Source organism: Pongo pygmaeus, chromosome 14 (assembly GCF_028885625.2).
Source record: "Pongo pygmaeus isolate AG05252 chromosome 14, NHGRI_mPonPyg2-v2.0_pri, whole genome shotgun sequence".
Lineage (NCBI taxonomy): Eukaryota > Metazoa > Chordata > Mammalia > Primates > Hominidae > Pongo > Pongo pygmaeus.
In genome coordinates, this window is record NC_072387.2 from 80,785,541 (window position 1) to 80,805,020 (window position 19,480).

Consider the following 19,480-nt stretch of genomic DNA (forward strand, 5'->3'; position numbering starts at 1 on the left):
GTTTACACGCCCACCAACAGTGTAAAAGTGTTCCTATTTCTCCACATCCTCTCCAGCACCTGTTGTTTCCTGACTTTTTAATGATTGCCATTCTAACTGGTGTGAGATGGTATCTCATTGTGGTTTTGATTTGCATTTCTCTGATGGCCAGTGATGGTGAGCATTTTTTCATGTGTTTTTTGGCTGCATAAATGTCTTCTTTTGAGAAGTGTCTGTTCATGTCCTTCGCCCACTTTTTGATGGGGTTGTTTGTTTTTTTCTTGTAAATTTGTTGGAGTTCATTGTAGATTCTGGATATTAGCCCTTTGTCAGATGAGTAGGTTGCGAAAATTTTCTCCCATTTTGTAGGTTGCCTGTTCACTCTGATGGTAGTTTCCTTTGCTGTGCAGAAGCTCTTTAGTTTAATTAGATCCCATTTGTCAATTTTGGCTTTTGTTGCCATTGCTTTTGGTGTTTTAGACATGAAGTCCTTGCCCATGCCTATGTCCTGAATGGTAATGCCTAGGTTTTCTTCTAGGGTTTTTATGGTTTTAAAGAGGAAGTCAAATTGTCCTTGTTTGCAGATGACATGATAGTATATCTAGAAAACCCCATTGTCTCAGCCCAAAATCTCCTTAAGCTGATAAGCAACTTCAGCAAAGTCTCAGGATACAAAATCAATGTGCAAAAATCACAAGCATTCTTATACATCAATAACAGACAAACAGAGAGCCAAATCATGAGTGAACTCCCATTCACAATTGCTTCAAAGAGAATAAAATACCTAGGAATCCAACTTACAAGGGATGTGAAAGACCTCTTCAAGGAGAACTACAAACCACTGCTCAAGGAAATAAAAGAGGATACAAACAAATGGAAGAACATTCCATGCTCATGGGTAGGAAGAATCAATATCATGAAAATGGCCATCCTTCCCAAGGTAATTTACAGATTCAATGCCATCCCCATCAAGCTACCAATGACTTTCTTCACAGAATTGGAAAAAACTACTTTAAAGTTCATATGGAACCAAAAAAGAGCCCGCATCGCCAAGTCAATCCTAAGCCAAAAGAACAAAGCTGGAGGCATCACACTACCTGACTTCAAACTGTACTACAAGGCTACAGTAACCAAAACAGCATGGTACTGGTACCAAAACAGAGATATAGATCAATGGAACAGAACAGAGCCGTCAGAAATAATGCCACATATCTACAAGTATCTGATCTTTGACAAACCTGACAAAAACAAGAAATGGGGAAAGGATTCCCTATTTAATAAATGGTGCTGGGAAAACTGGCTAGCCATATGTAGAAAGCTGAAACTGGATCCCTTCCTTACACCTTATACAAAAATCAATTCAAGATGGATTAAAGACTTAAATGTTAGACCTAAAAATTCTTAAAAATTAACGTATTGACTATAATGAAAAAGCAACTTCCTAGTTATTTGGAATTCATAGTAGTAAAAAGTATCATCAGTACAAATATATATATGAAATTTAAATGCAGCTGATTTTTCTACCTCTTGTCTGATACTCCCCTCAGCCCCGCAGCTAATTGTTGTTACTATAGTACCATAAAAAGATGTAAGTGGACATATACTATCATTGATATTTGTTGAGCTTTTTAGTATTCTTTAAAAACAAATGTTAAAATTAAATTTTCTTTCTTACAAAGGTAATCTTATTTCATTCTTCCTCAAATTTCTAAATTCCTCAAGTTTATTTTGCATGTTTATACTGACCGCAGAGATGTGTCACAACTTTTAAATAGGATCACCTGTGAATTTCACCGATGCACTGTTTAACCACTCTTCCATGCTACTAATTATGATGTTAAATCAAAATGGATCTAGCATTGATCTTTAGGGTCCCCTGCTAATATCTTTCCCAGTTTCCATATATCACTATTTTTGACTATTGGTCTTCCAGACACTATTTAAGGCCAACCACAAACATGTTTATAAGCAAGCCAACTTAATTTATTTTTTCAACTTTATTTATGCTAACAAGACATTTATATTTTCTGTTAATAACGCTCTGTTTCAATACTTAATGGCAATTTAGTTGCACAATGTCTACTCCTCTCTAAACTTCCACTTTCAATCCATCATCCTTGATATTCCCAGATTAAAGTAATTTATCTCCCAAACTCTCATAGTGCCAACTCCCTATTACATTATTTCTACTAGAAAAAAATGATGCCAGGCCGGGTGCGGCGGCTCACGCCGGTAATCATATCACTTTGGGAGGCCAAGGCAACTGGATCCCTTGAGCTCAGGAGTTTGAGATCAGCCTGAGCAACATGGCAAAACCCTGTGTCTACAAAAAATATAAAAATTAGCTGGGCGTTCTGACACACAACGCCTGTGGTCCCAAATACTCAAGATGCTGAGGTGGGAAGATTGCTGGAGCCTGGAAAGTTGAGGATGCAGTGAGCTGTGATTGTACCACTGCACTCCAGCCTGGGTGACAGAGCAGCACCCTGTCTCAAAAAAAAAAAAAAAAAAAAAAAAGACGACAAATATATTACAAACTAAGCTCAATCATTATGCCTAAATTTTCTCTGCCTGATTGAAATAACATCACAAAACTTCATGAAATGTCCCAACACAGACATATAATAACAATGCTTTCTTTTTCATAAGAACCAGTTTAGAAAACTAGCTCTATGAAAATAATATAGTTAAATATTTTTACATAATAAATAATTATAATGAGTTACATTCTATTACTATTTTGAGCAGCTTCATACTTAACAATGCCTACTATGTCTGTATCACATATAGTTTAATTTACATAAGAAGTAATTTCACACAAAAACCCACAAGAGGCCTTCAGCATTTGGAGTTCAAGCATATCCACTTACATTAAAAAACAATATTACTTTCTAAAATATATTTTTAAAAGAATAAAATATTTATGCTGAAATAAAAAGATTATTCTAAAATTTAAAAAAATGTTAAAATTTATGGGTATCTCTAAAACTTTCTGTTTAATATTAATAACTGATTGTCTAGTTAAATGAGTAGTTAACAATAACCTATAATAACTATAGAACAATAGTCTGTTTCTTGCTTACTGCCTACAATCAATATCACCTTTTGTTCAATTTAATCAGTGACATCTTAAATTGATTAGCTATATAGAAATGCTGCCAAACATCAGAAACCAGTGCCAAGGGACTAGAAGCAAATTTATTGTTTTGTTTTGTTCATAGTAACATAATTCTAATATTTATATTTTAAGATCGAGAAAAATGGTTTAAGGTAATACCCATGGTGATTACTTATTTCTAAATGACTAATCAATAGTCAATATGCAGTTCAGGCAGCCCCGAAAACAGTTTTAGTCCTGATTTGTTTGTTTGTTGTGTTTCTAAGAAACCTCTCCTTCTCCCCCACATCCCCCTTTTTAACCTAAATAAAGATACTTTTAAATATGGAAAACGTGGTTAGGTAACTTTAAAAAGTTCTTGGACATTTCCACAAACATTTTACTATGGGAATAATTCAACGTTGTATTATAAACACAGGTCGATTTCCTGAAAACGGAAAAGTAAATTACATATCAAAAGTAATAATAGCTTCAGTGTTTACCAATTGCCAGGACCTGTAGTAAGTATGTTGTAATAACAAAATTTAATATTAACATCTAAAATTTAACCTTATACAAACTATTGCCCAGCATGTGCTAAGTGCTTTACATGGATTATTTTATTTAATCTTCACAATGACTTTTTGAGGTTAAGCTATTGCTAAAGGGGTGGGGGAAACAATGGGGCAGAGATTTCAGTCTAGACCTGATTTCTAGCATTTCTTAACTATTAGCTTCCATAGAAGTGCCTAAGGAACCCCCACTCCCACAGTGATCTTAAAAGTCATATTAGAAATTGAAATCTGCATTAACAATTATATGACAATCAAACTTGAACAATACTTTCATAAAGATCTTAAAAGTGGTAAGTATAAGTAAGATACAATTTAGTGCTGTTAAAGTATGAAAGTCTTGGGATACCATTTAACAACTTCTATTCAAATGCATACATCAAAAGAAATAAAGGGGCTTACCAAATGTCACATATTAAATCAAAATTGGATCTGTCGCTGACATTGTAAATTTATCATAAATTCATTACATGCTAAGTTGTAGATTTTTTTTCTCTAAATATGATTACTGTCTTAATTTTTTCACTGTCACTTTATTTTATTTGCTTAGAGTGAGGTTTCCCCCAGTGTGTCTGGAAGTGTTTATAAACATAATATAGGCACAATGGCTGATAAAAAAGTAAAAAGCAGGAAAGGAAACATTTTTTCAATTGTATATCATTCGTTGGCAGTACACTGTTTTGGACTTTTTAAGTCATTAAGAGGCAACAAGCTAACTATCCAAAATGAGTGATGTGGCTGGGAGTAGTTATCTTATAAAAGGGACATGTAAGCCTGGGTAAAAAGTTTTGGTGGAAGCAACAAGGACTTTCAAGTCACAAATCTCAATTCAATGCCAGAAACCCAGAAACCCCATTAACTAGTAGTGTGACTGTGAGAAAGTTAATTAGTCATTCTGATCTTAGGTGATCTTGCCTTTAAATTAGAATACACAGGAAAGGCTCAATACATTTCAGTTCCCAATCCACCTAACTATTTTAATGAGTAAATACTTCCACTTACTATTAATATACCTGTCTAAATGAAAGAAAATGTATTACTAGGAAATTCATTGAGCAACAGCATATTTGATTTAAAAAAAAAAAGCTTGCTCAAAGACGTAAATTCCCATCATAAGAATGACATGAAATATGATTCTTTGGAGCGATAAGTTAACAAAACAAATAACAACAACAATAATAATATATTGTAAAAGAGCAAGAAGGGAATAATTTAACAATCCTAATTAAAAGCAACCAGGAAGAACAAGATGGGGAAAGCAACTGGACTTACAGTCCCAGCTCCAATAAACTCTTAGTGTGACTTTTAACAAGTCATCCAACCACACTAAGCCCCCTCTTTTGCACAATAAGGAGATTTAATTTATCTTAAAGTCCTTTCCCAATGTTAAAGCAGTTACATAAAAGTGTGCTTGGCATATCATCAATGTTGAATAAATATTTGTTGAAAAAATGAATAATTTTAAAATTCAGCATGTATCTTCAAATATTTAGCAAACAGAAAGAAGATATTTTTACATTAGAAAAAAGATTTTTAATGTGAAGGCAAGTCTTTTATGTCTTTTTATTGGAAGAATATTTGGTTTTCTATGATCTAAGATCAGTCAAAAAAGAATAAAAAGCCAAACAGTTTTGATTATGGTCATTGGATGTAAATAAAAGAGTTGTACTTTCAAGTGAAGTCAAGATTTTGCAAGCACAACTTGCAGATATTCTAAGATGTCAGAGGAACTATGGTCTATATCGCCATTGGTTTTAACAATTATTTTTCTTGGTTTAAAAAAACATGTTTTTACTTAAAAAGTGAAAGCAAAAAACTACTAGTTTGAAAATGAACTTTTTGTTATTGTGGCAAGTGAAATATCAATTTAAAATGGAAAATTGGATCTAAGTATTTACAGAATCCAAATCTTAGGTCAAATGTGAAAAGAAGAAAATAAAGTTAAAAATGCAAACGAAGAATAAACACATCCTGTTAATTCAGCTATTGCATATAAACATTAATTCTGGGTTTCTTTCTTTCTTTTTTTCTTTTTTCTTTTTTTTTTTTTGAGACAGAGTCTCGCACTGTTGCCCGGGCTGGAGTGCAGTGGTGCGACCTCGGCTCACTGCAAGCTCTGCCTCAAAGGTTCAAGTGATTCTCCTGCCTCAGCCTCCCGAGTAGCTGGCATTACAGATACTTGCCACCATGCCCGGCTAATTTCTTATATTTTTAGTGGAGATGGGGTTTCACTATGTTGGCCAGACTGGTCTCAAACTCCTGACCTTGTGATCCGCCCTACTCAGCCTCCCAAAGTGCTGGGATTACAGGTGTAAGCCACCTCGCCCGGTCTAATTCTGGGTTTCTTAGGTAATCTATTTTTCCCTCTCATCAGTCTCTTCAACCAAAGTCTGAGAAATGTCAGAACATTAAGGATCTTCATATCCACAAGATCTAACATAGGTCCTAATTCATCGATGGCTGATTCATTCTTTCAGGGAATACACAGCAGGCACCACTATGTGCCAAACACTCTCTCAGACAATAGGAACATGGCAGTGAACAAAACACGCATGGTTTATGCTCTGTCCCAGCTACCATAGAGAGAAGAAGAAGGCATTGAACAAGGAACTGCATGTACAGCATGTTCCTATGGAGAAATGGAAGGTGTAGTAAGAACCTCTAAGAGGCAGAACTAGTCCCAGGGGGCAGGGAGTTGCCACAGCAGGAGAGTGAGGGGTCTGGGAAGTGCTCCTTGAGGTAATATTTCCAAGCTGGGAATTAAGGGGTGGTTAAGTAAAGGCAAGGAAGAAGAAAAAATGTCTCCAGTAGGTGGGGAAAGAAGTGAAACAACAAAAACTTCCAGTATGATGGGAGCACAGAGATTGAAGGGAAAGAGTTGTGACTGGGCATAGAGGATGAGGGAGTGAGGGACGGAAATGTCATGCTCCACTCTGCCCTCATTACATATTAACGACAATATTGGATTGGATGGATGAGGGTGCCATAGGGAAGGAACACTGGAGAAAGGCAGGCTTGGGGAGAGGGGAGAGGATACATACGGTTTTGTGCACTGAACTTTTAGGTCTCTGTGAGTTGACCAAATAAAAAGTTGGATATTATTATCTGGAGCTCTTAAGAGATGTCTGAGTGGATTGGAAAAATGTCTATAAATTTTCTAAATATGTAAGTTAAAGAAACTATGGGGCCAGGCATGGTGGCTCACGCTTGTAATCCCAGCCCTTTGGGAGGCCAAGCTGGGCAGATTACAAGGTCAGGAGTTTGAGACCAGCCTGGCCAACATAGTGAAACACCGTCTCTACTAAAAACACCACCGAGCACGGTGGTGCACGCCCGTAGTCCCAGGTACTCAGGAGGCTGAGGCAGGAGAATCGCTTGAACCCAGGGGGTGGAGGTTATGGTGAACCGGGATGGTGCCACTGCACTCCAGCCTGTGAGACTCTGTCTCAAAAAAAAAAAAAAAAAAGAAAGAAAGAAAAGAAAAAGAAAAAAGAAAGAAACTATGAAAGTAGATGCTGTTGTCTAAGGAGAAAGAATAAAGTAAGATGACGACTTAGCTGAAGAAAGCCATCATGTTATAGATTTGGCTACATAAAATGTACGTGTATGTGCATATATGTGTGTAGGGGCCAAAGGGGTTTTGAGGGATATTTACTGACTAGCCCAAAAAACTGCTCGATGATTGTTTTTATGAACTCTGTCTACTTTATATATTCAAAAGATCTTAGAGAAATTCTTGAGTAGGGTAAATTTTTCAAAGTCCAACACAAATCATGCCATATAAATCTGTATGACATAAGGCATAAGAGAGTTAATGGCCATATATTTCAGTTCTTGGAAGAAGTTTTTTTAAAATTTTTGAATGTCTGTTCTGTACTTATAGCATTTTTACAATTCATGAATTCCTAGTTATTTGAAAATCAGCAATGAAGAGTTTATCCTGCATACAATGAGCTGATTTACCTCATTAAGAAAATGCAAGTAAATTATTTAGGGCTTCTTTCTTCAGAAATACTTTCTAAACTACTTTCTTGATTCTTCTTGTCCACCTCTGTGGTTTTATAGAAATGGTGATACAAACTGCCAATGAGGCAATATTTAGTCTACCCAGACGTGCATATTTAGGGGTAATTACTTAGCACTCAAGCAGTAAGTATTTAAGTGCCCAACTTCTAGGTGACTAACTCTTGGGCCAAGTGTGGCATTTATTTATTGCCAGAAATGTTAAAAATACATGAAAAGCTTAAAAAATCTGTGGGCTTATTTTGTCTTTCCCAATAAGTTGAGTTTGCTTTGGAATAGAAAATAATTTCAGTTATGGTTGGATTGGGAGCAAGAAATAGTACAAAGAATGTCATAACACCTGGGCTTGGGGAGAGTTGGAGAGAGAAAGTGATGAGTGTGAGAGGCTGTGTGTGTGTCATTCTTGAATTGTGAAGCAGCAGGTGCTCATGGCTCCTAAAATGCATGGCATAGACCGTTTCACAAATTAGTAATGAGTTCTGGTTTTTTTCTTTTTTGCCTTTCCCTTTCTTGTCCTTAGACAACATTTAACTAAATACAGTATTCTTTCTTTGATTGCTTTTGTTCACAGTTAATTTTATTCTGTTTGTTAGCTTCCAAATGTATGAATTTTGTCTGAGGTTAGAAAAAAATTTCAAAGGGCTAATAAAGCTTATTGAGTAGGGTGTTAGAATAGCAAATATGATCTCTTTGCTCTGTTAAGAGTCTTGAAATAGTTTGACTGCTGGTAAAATATCTTTTAACAACTAACAGCTAGAAACAGATTCATTGACAGTGTTTTTCTTATTACAATTTGGGAAAAGTCATATTATCTGATAAATATAATGAATAGTTAGCATGTTTTATTAAAAAACAATGGTACATTTTAACCAGTACAACAATGGACAGGCTGAATGAATGAATAAAGTGAGCAAGGATTTTCTATTACAATTAAAGGCAAAAATAATTCCATAAAATGTGTATATGGTTTTAAATTACTATGTATAATTGTTGTACAAATGTTTTGTTTCCCTAACCATTAAGTTGTTGGTGCATAGGTTTACTGTATTCCTCCACTGGTAAGATTCTGGATACTAAAAGGAAGGCAATTTGTGATTAAAATGTTTCTTCAGAATAAGTCAGTCACAACAATGGAAACTGAAAGTTGTCAACATTTCAACCTCATACAGCAAAACTTTACCTATATTAAAATGTATGTTTGAACATATGTAAATTTGACAAATTCAAACAAAAATAACCATAGCCTTATTAACAACCAACATGTTGTTATGGGTGGCATACATATTATATCAACCATACAAAAATGTTTAATCACTTCTTAATATTAACAATGAATCTCTCATTTACATGCAGGACGATATTGTTTCTAATTTTTTCTAGATTGAGTTCTGACCAACTTGAGGATTCTGTGTATACGAGCTGATTTATATGTCACACTTATCTATGGGCTCATGTGCTTTCTGAGACCACTTTGACATTATCTAATGCGTGAATAGCCCCTGCATGTACACATTGGTGCTGATATCTGCATTTGTCTTATTGGTGCTATTGTCCCTGATAAAGAGGACTGGTTTTTCATTAACAGTAATTTTTAACATGTGTATGTAAGTTTTATAGGATGTAAGAGGATTCTTTTAATTGTCATAACCATATACATACAAACACATACACAATATAATTGTGCTGAAATCCATAGTACTCTAAAAATTCAGATCTTTTTCTTTATCTACAATAGCATTAATTTTGTATATCCAAGATGTCTCATAATAACATATGATTCAAACCTTAGGATTTACAAATTAATTAGAATGGCCTCAGGTAAAATAAATACAGGCAAAAAAATCCATTCTTTCCTCAAAAATGTTTCTTCAAGTTTGTGATTGTTACTTCTTGCACATATGATAGTTTACAAAAGTATATTTCCTTTACACTAAGCCAAGAATGACGTATTTGGAGCTGATTAAGTAACACAATTAATGTCATATAATATCCTAAAAATGATCGAGTTTAAAATGCAGAATAAAAGCAATTGGGAGGATTATGGCAGTTAATCATTTTAGGCATCCCTTTGAAGAATCACCTTCATTTTAAATAGAAAACAAATGCTCTTGTTACTGTTTAGTATTCATGTTGTTAGGTTGAATTTGTCGTGTAGAATAGATGTTTGACTATAAATGCCACTTTCTGGTTTTATTCTTTTCTAATAGTATGATCATGACAATATATATATTTAGCTCTTCCGAGCATTTAATACAACTCCCTTTGGTATTCTATATATGATTTTACTCAGCAGATTTGTGTTATTAAAGTGTATATAATGGCATACAGAACATTTGGAATCCACATAGGAACTAAACAGTGTTATTTATTGTTAACATTCAACTAGTCTATTTTGCAGGTACCTTGCAGTAACTGTCATAAAAATGAGCAGTTAGACATTTTTAAATTGTAAGAACTACCTATTTGATTAACCACATATTTTATTTATGTAGCACAGAACTTATAAACCCTTCCTGCATTAGACTGGGCTTCACACATTCAATAAAGCACATTTACTGTGTCCAAGATTAAATCATACATTGTTTAAAATTAATTATTCCTTTTAATTGCATTGTATAAACAGAGATGACCTGTTAATTTAAAGAAAATCTATCAGCACAAAATGAATTCACTCATATAAACAAGCAAGATGAACTTGACCTTGTTTGAACTTGTTTTGATGTGGCCCAGATGGTAGGCTACATGCTTGAATAGCAGGCTAAAGCTGAGGAAAAACTCATATAGCAAGATCTAGATTTATAGCCTTCTGCAAATTCCTACCTTGTATTGTCCTTTCAGCATCTGTTCTGCCGCCACTGCGGTCAGCCTCTATCTCTGGGGTCAGAGAGTCTAAAAGCACAGAAAGGTAAGAGTGACACATATTTCATTTGATTCCTATTGTCCTTTTAAAAAAAAGAGCAACCTGTTACTTTGGTGCTGAATTAAAATTACATAAATCTTTGTCATCTTTTAAAGGTTGAACAAAAACTGTAACTATAAGAATTTTCGGAAGATTTGAACAGTAAGCAATGCAACATTGTTCATAAAAGAGGATGGGGGTTCGGAAATTCTCAAATTAATATTTTATTGTGCTTCAGTAGAAAAAGATCTGGTTAAGCAGAGAAGCAACGCCAAGTCGCAGACGCTGGAGTTCAGTAAAAAACAGTGGAAGCACCTATAAAACAAGACATTTTCTCCAACACGTTCTTCCCACCCTGCTTTCAGCTTCAAGTATAGCTGAATGAATCACAAGACACAGAAACATATAAAACTACAAACACATGCCTAAACTGTCCTTTAAGCATTAAAAATGACAGTTATTCATGCAATAATATACACCCTCTTACCATTTAAGACCCTGAGACTATCTGTTGAAGCTGCCTGTTTTAGCGTCTGTTCTGCTTGTTCACGCCGTTTCGTCTCAAACTCAAGTGCTTCCTGCAATTTTCTCTTTGCCTTCTTCTCCTTCTTTAGCCTCTTTTGAACTATGGCTAAAAAAGAGTGTATGTATATTACTATTTTTTTAAAAAATTTTTGTAATGCTGCTAATTTACAAATGGTCTTTTTTTTTATATTACTCATTTTGTTTTCCTGCTGGACTGAGTCTACCTATAAAAAGAAAGTTCCAAAAATCTCCGTCTTTACTTAAAATAATTCCCAGTAAAATAATAAGAAAGCCAATTTTTATTTTAGGCTAGAACTATTACATTACAAGAATGGCTTTAATTGCCATATGTAAAGATAAATTTAATAGGAAACTAATTTTAGTAAATGTTTGTATTCACTGATAAAGGAAGCTTGATTAAATGAATTTTGTGGCTTAGTTCTCTGTCCTTGAATCACAATAGTGCAGAGTCATTTGGATAGTGTAAACGCTTTTAAGCATGCCTCCTTCCTATTTCCTCATAGGGCATCAATTTTGAGCAGCAAATGGAGCATCTCCCCTAAAAATGCTTTGGAAAGCAATGTTAGACCAACTCAGTTTTTAATAATTTCTTTCTTAAAATTTTAGGAAATGCAATAAATATTTTTTGTACATTAGAAAAAATACTCTTAATTATTGTTAATGTATAGAACAGAAATGTTTTTGTTTGGATGAAGTTATGATGATTTCCTGAGAATATTTTTCTCACAGCAAATTTACAGTACTATGATATATTTTAAGAAAATTATTCTACTTTCACTCTGCAGAAATCTGAGGCAGTATGAAACCCCATTGCTAATAATAATATGCTACTGGTAACAGTAATGAGCCTTTTATATTTAAAAAATAGATAATACAAAAAGTTGATTATGAAACATTTTTCTCCAACTGGACAATTTAAATATTTGTATATGATACATACTCGATAAATAATAACTAATGTCCTTTACAAAATGTATATCAACTATGTTTTCTGGAGGATAATTGTTTTAACTTTTACTACATATATATACATACTACATATATATGCATACATACTAATACATATGTAACATACTACATATATATGCATACATATATGCTGAGTATACAACTACTCAGCATATGGGAATATGCATTTTTCTTTAAAATATCTTTGTTGATGGTCGATAAACATTGTAGATATCAATGTGACAGATTCAGTATGAGAAAATGCTTCTCTTAGTCATGAAGCCTGATCATTCCATATTTACTGTTTGATTTCTTACTACAGATTAAAGAACAGCAACACTTTTAAAGCAGAATATTTAATCAAAATATGAAATAATAATGGCTCAAGTAAGTATTTTAGTTTTAATTTCTAATTTCCACATAAACCTGTTTTTATTATTATTAATATTTTTAAGATGGAAGCTCATTTACATGTCAGGTATATTGTTGCTGTACCACATATTTTTAAAAACCTGCTTTGTATCAAAATGTACACTGGCTATGGTGTTCTACAAAAGTAATTGAAACTGATTTTAAATAAATGTTAATTTCCCTTATTTAATGGTGTGCAAATCATGTCCTTACCTTAACAAATTTACCTGCCTACTGTTTCCCTTTTCAAAAATGATTATTTATGAGTCTCTTTGAAAAGAAACAGTAATTTCTGAAATATTTATTTGGATTGTACACTCTTGTGGCTCTAAAGGCTTAATACCCTGCACTTTGCCATTGACCGCTCACAGTTTCCTCTTACATGATTGAACCAAATGGGATTGCCATGTTCTCTCTCTTCAGGGTAATACACTGCTTCAATAGGCACATTCATAATAGATAAGTATTGATAGTTATTGCCTTGAATTTACTGTTCATAATTAATTAAATGGGAACTTTACGGTGTGATCTGTGAATGTTTTGCCCTCTAGTGGTTAACGAAAGAAAACAGAATGTAAATCCTCCCAAAAGGTTTGAACCAATAAAATTCTGAAGGTCTTTCCAGTAACCAAAGGGTTACTTTAGGAATCCCTGGGCCTGCTTTTAAGTTCTGTAAAAAAGGACTAAACAAAATTAAGTGAGAACAAAATAAAAACATGGCTGTCTAATGGAAGATGGTTCCATAGATTGAGCTCTTTGACCCAACTTCTTTATTCACTTGGAATACAGCTGTTATCAATGTTTACCTTGTTTTGATTATTTAAATACCTGAATCTATGTGAAGCCACATTATTTAGAACTGTACTATACATCTAGGATGACAGCGTCCCAAATTGACCAACTTCCAAGAATACACTAGGTGTTGCTTCATAAGAGCTAATAAAACAACCTGGTAAATCCTGCTAGTTTTAAGGCAAAACAGAAACAACGATTTTTAAATGACCATGTCAAACATATAAAAGAAAATAATGTGGAGCATTTATATTGGATATATATTAAATGAGTGAAAAGAAGCCCCCACTTCACTTCTAGAATACTTTAAAGAATCATATTTGAAGCAAAGAGGCAGTTGATTGTAGACAAAATAATCTTCAAATTCATACATAAAATAAACATGCAAATACAAATGACCTTCAAAATTATCTATAGATGCACTGTACAGTGTGATAAAAGAAGCAATTCACAGATCAATAATAACATCATTTTACCCAATAAGAATTTATATCAGTTTCTACTCTGTGTACTTGACCTTGTTGGATGAAAATGAGGCCTTCAGAAAGAAAATTATACAAACATTTAACTTTGGTCATTTGTTCAGATATTCATCCATTTTCAATTTCAGTTGATAAATATCTTAGTAAACCTACTTCGCTTGAATAATCAGTATTTTCTATTTTAGCTTTATGAGTTTAACTCAAGTTTTTCAAAGGGCAATTGTGAATTAACATAAAATTTTTCTTCATGGCTATCATTAGAGTTTATTCTTATCTTAAAGAACATGAATTTTTAAACTCAACAATCAATAAAAGTTATATAATTAATGATGTAATGGACGTATTTCAATTTCCTGAGGTAGGAACAGAAGAGAAAACATGTACTTTGGAGATTAAGAAATACAATGAACCTAGGATTCAAATTCTGCTCTGAACTTTAGCTATCATTAAATTAACAAAAATACTACAATTTCAAAATAAATCACCATCATAGTATTAATATGTTTAATATTTTCTGTAAATATTAAACTTATCTGGAAATGTGGAAATACCTCTATTCTTCTGTTCCATAGCCAACTGCTTCTCAAGTGTTTCCCTTAGTTCTCTTTCCCTTAAAAAATCCATCTTCAGCTCAGTTTTTTCCAGTTGGACCTGTTTCTCTTGAGCTCTGGCATTATCTATGGCAACTTTCAAGAGCCCCTGTACAAAGAAGATATTCGGAATGGTAATATTTTAATACAAAGCAAATTTCATTCATTACTTAAAAGCATTTTAAAAGCGAAGAACCCAGTGATCAAATGATCTAATTCTTTTGCATTCACTCTGCACTCACTAGAACAAATACTATAACTAAAGCATAAAACTCCTAAGTCTAATTAAACTATTTTCGGAAGACAAATATTTATGGCATGCAGGTTTAATTGCTTCTAATTAGAATATCTAGATCCAAAGCTAAGTAGATATTCTAATTAGAATATCTAGATCCAAAGCTAAATAAGGGCAGCACATAAGCGTGTCTAAAAAATAAGAACTGAGAAGGAAGTTAGGCTGAAACTGCTCCACAAATAATTATCTGACATGGTTTATGCAACCTTCCAGGATTCTGGCAGTGCTCACCTTTCTCCTCAGAGCTCATTCTCCCACTCCCTACCATGTGCACAGAGCCACAATGGTCTCCTTTTGGTTCCTCAATGCAACAATTTGTTTCTGCCCCCACGGACTTTGCTCTTTCTGTTCCCTTCCTGAATGCTTTTCCTCCAGATCTTTGCATGGCTCACCACCCTCATTTCATTTCATCTTTGCTCAAAGTCACCATTCAAGAGAGGTCCTCTCTTATTACCCTGTCTCCAAATGTATCTTATTACTCCCTCCCTAAAATTCTTCATAGAATGTATCATTATGTGGTATTGACATATATTTATTTGTTTACTGATTTATGTTATGTCTTCTCTGTTAAAATGTAAGCTCTCTGGGGTAGGGGCATGTTCTCTCATTCAGGACTATGCCCCCAGGGCCCAGAAAGTGCCTACTATATACTAGATTTTAAAATTTCACAAATAGCAATTATAGTACTGCTACATTTTTCTTGAGATACATAATATATTTAAGGGATCTAAAATTTGGTTTAGTAGTGCATTACTTTTTAAAAAGCCATTTAAGATGGTTGTAATAAACTCAGGATAACTTCTAGGAAATGATTAGACAGCATAATAATTTAAAAGAACGTATGGAGAAAGCAAAGTTTATTCATACAACTAATGGTGGATATATAAATATATATATATTTTGACATACTGCATGCTTTTAAAAATTAGCAGTATTTTAAGGTTCTTGAAAATTAGATATGGAAATATGTTAAACATACAAAAAGCATTCCCTGTTTTCTCTCCTAAGATACTTTGAAACAGTTACCAGTAAAAATTAGAGCTAAAACTTCTCTTCAATTCAGCAATACAAAATGAGTTTTTGAAGTAGAAGATATTTTGCCTTGGTCTGTGAGTGTCAGAGACTGAAATTTTCAACTGAAGTTAAAATGAGATGAAAGTTGATGTCATTTATAGATGTACTCTAGGATGTGACTCCCTTGCAAGAAGACATTATGAGCAGTTTGAATTAGGAATTTCTACTTCAGCTTGACTTGTAAGCGCAATAGAGAGGTAGTCTTACTTCAGTCTACCAATATAGTTTATAGCATTGCTGTAAGCCAATTTTATTCTCTTTTGACCACATATAAATTATTCCATATTTGCTATACCTGACCCTGAATCTCCTGGTATAATTCTTGTGATATGAAACAAGCCGAAGAAAGATTTCTCCGTGGCAGGTTGCCCCTCCCCACTCTTTTTTGTTTAACAATAAAACATAGCTGCTAAGGAAACTGCCATCTTAACTCAATTCAACAATATTCCTGTGTAGGCTTCTTCTTCATCAGGAACAAACAATTAGTAACAAATGAAAGAGATCATTACATCAAGTGCCCTTTTAGATCACCCCAATTAAAACTTTAGCTGTATTTTAATTCTGAGATACCAAATTCTAATTTTCTGCTCTGATTGCTCTTGTTGACTTATCTTTGAAAGATATACTCTGTGTGCAATGTCTAGAGATTATTTAGCAAGATGCCAATGTTGGCACCACTTAATGTGTTGATTGGTTGTATTATCAGTAGCTGTTTAAAATAAATTACTATTAAACTATTATTGTCCTTGGCTGACAAAACACAATATTTTGGTGTTATTTAAATATGAAACAATCATTATGAATAAACATGTTGAATAATGTTAAACTGCAACTCTAATTTGTGTAATTTTATATTAATATTCGTTGTAAAGAATGAAGTTGCTGAGAGCATTTATGTTTACTGTTTCCTTTTGTTACAATTGCTGCTAATGTGACTAATGGTAATACATTACCTGTTCCTGCTGATTATGTCTGAAAAATATTAGCTTTTAGGATCCAATACTCTCTGGGACTACTTATAAGCTATATAAAATTAAATGTAATTTTTAGACTTTGTATCAGTGCATATCAGTAGGAGTCCAGTGTGAACAAAAATCTGTACTACAGCCAAACTGATGCATATGCAAAAGTATGTTACCTCCAGTGACAGCTCTGCTTCAAAAAATACAGAAAACTGATTAAATTTCAATGCAGCAGGGGGCTCGGAAAAGCAATAGGATGTAGTGTTCACAACATCTACAAATCTTTAGGACACCATTGTAGCCATCAATGATAATAATACTTTCAGATTTGTGTAACTTGTGTAAAATTTTCAGGTTGATCACGTGCAAATGGTCACAATAAATGCTGCATCTCACTTGGACATGCAATATCCAGAAAATGCTGTGGCAAAAATGTGAATGACAAAAAACGATAGAAGGTTTAAAGCATGATTTTTTTAACCATGGTTCTTAGGATATTAAAGTTGGTTAATGACAAGTCTAATTAAATACATTTTAAGTTTATGCCACAGCAATGGTGAGAGACAATAGTTGATTGACCCCAAATTTTTTTTCTAGTGAGGCACAATGGTTGTTATACTACATAAATGTCATTGTTTTCTAAAATAATCTAATTTGTAAATTATTTTCATTGTTTTTTAGAGATTGAGTTTTTTTTTTTTTAAAGGGCACTGTATCTAGCAATGTTTCTACTGTTGATACGGCTTAGAAAGTACAATATCTGTCTATATAAGAAGACTTCAAATAATACTGCTAAGAAACATTTCTTAATAACCTAGCTAGATCCTGGAGGAAAAGCTTACTTGATCCATGTTTGTATTTAACATAAATTTATTTCAGGATCAGACAATAACTAAGGTTTCTCGAGTGTCACTGAAACTCGTGATAAAATTTGTTCTTAATAATGTGTTGCTTTTAATGAAATTAAAACACCTTAGTTGAAGAGGATTTTAGCAATCACCATCGTAACCAAATACTTTTAAACATAAGAATACCAAGATGCAGAAGAATCAAGAGACTGACTGAAAATCCCAAATACTGAGTTGAGTGTGCCTAGATCAGAACTGTCCAGCTACTTAGTCTTCTTTATTATTCTTTTAATGTTTCCCTGGTCTTTTTTCAGGGAGAAAAAGAATAATGTCCCTTGGAATCAGGAAATTTGTAGACCAAAAAACAAACAAATAATCAATAGTACAGTAACAACTGACAGTTTATTTATTTATTTATTTTTTTGAGACGGAGTTTCGATCTTGTTGCCCAGGCTGGCGTGCAAATGGCGCGATCTCGGCTCACTGCAACCTCTGCCTCCCAGGTTCAAGCGATTCTCCTGCCTCAGCCTCCCAAGTAGCTGGGATTACAGGCATGTGCCACCATGCCCGGCTAATTTTTTTGTATTTTTAGTAGAGACGGGATTTTGTCATGTTGGCCAGCATGATTTCAAACCCCTGACCTCAGGCGATCCACCCACCTCAGCATCCCAAAGTGCTGGGATTACAGGCGTGAGACACGGCGCCCGGCCCAACTGACACATTTTCAGAGAAGCTTTTGTAACAAAATATAATACCATACTCTTTAATGCTATGATCATTGTCCTGCAACGCCGATGTATGACAGGCACAAAGAGGAGAAGACTCATAATATATAATTAAGATTGAAAATAAAAACATATAATGTAGGGCCAATATATTTGATACTAGCTTCCCCATATTTTGAATTCAACGTCCATTTTGTTGGGGTTTATGCGAAGTCTTCTCCTAATTAATTATATTATATATAATTATGTATTATAATTAAATTATGTATCGATAATTAAATTATGATTAAATTTAATGTTACAGTTAAAATTATTATATTTATATAAAAATTAATATAATAAATAACAAATAATACCTTATAATAAATAATATATTAATATAATAAAATAAATGAATACATAATAAAATTATTATAATTACAATAATTTTATAATTATAATAATTTTATAATTAAATTATGATTAAAATTATGTATTAATAATGTAAATAAGGAAACTATTACTTTATTTTAAAATATATTAAAAAGTAAAGTAAAATTATTGGCCATGATATTGAAATGTAAAGAACTGAAGATGGATAATCAGAGTTCAGTCATAACAACTTTTTGATCCACAAGCATATATGATGGTGGTCCCATAAGATTATAATATCATATTTTTACTGTACCTTTTCAATGTTTAGACACTCAAATAATTGCTATTGTGTTACAGTTGTCTACAGTATTCAATACAGTAACCTGCTATACAGGTTCATAGCCTAGAAGCAATCGGGTATACTGTTTAGCTAGGTATATACTAGGCAATATCCTCTAGGTTTGTATAAGTGCATTCTATGATGTTTGCACAACTATAAGACTGTCCAATGATTCATTTTTCAGAATGTATCCCCACCATTAAGTGATGCATGACTATAGTTCAGTCTTATACTTAATTCTTTTTCATTTTCTTCCCACAAACACAGAAGTAGAGAATAATTCCTCCTAGATACCATGGTTGGATTATGTCCATTTATTAGGCTACAGTGAATCAATCTGGAGCTGCCATTTCTTGTGTGTGTATGTGTTTTTAAGATAGGGTTTCACTCAGTCACCCAGGTTGGAGTGCAGTGGTGCCATTGTGGCTTACTGTAGCCTCGAACTCCCAGGATCAAACCATCCTCCTGCCTCATCCTCACGAATATCAATAGCTGGGACTGTGGGTATGGCCCATCATGGCCAGCTAATTTTTGTATTTTTGT

At 33.5% G+C, this 19,480-nt stretch overlaps 1 protein-coding gene across 2 annotated transcripts in view; it reads right to left on the reverse strand.

Moving 5' to 3' along the window:
• The window catches only part of DACH1 (dachshund family transcription factor 1), a 429,451-nt gene that overhangs the window by 28,653 nt on the left and 381,318 nt on the right, over positions 1–19,480 (reverse strand). For both annotated transcript variants that reach the window (XM_054446972.2, XM_054446973.2), the window contains 3 exons: positions 14,301–14,448; positions 11,058–11,201; positions 10,492–10,560 (listed from right to left, as the gene is read on the reverse strand). In XM_054446972.2, coding sequence (XP_054302947.2) covers positions 10,492–10,560; positions 11,058–11,201; positions 14,301–14,448 — 361 coding nt within the window. The remainder of the gene's footprint in view (positions 1–10,491; positions 10,561–11,057; positions 11,202–14,300; positions 14,449–19,480) is intronic.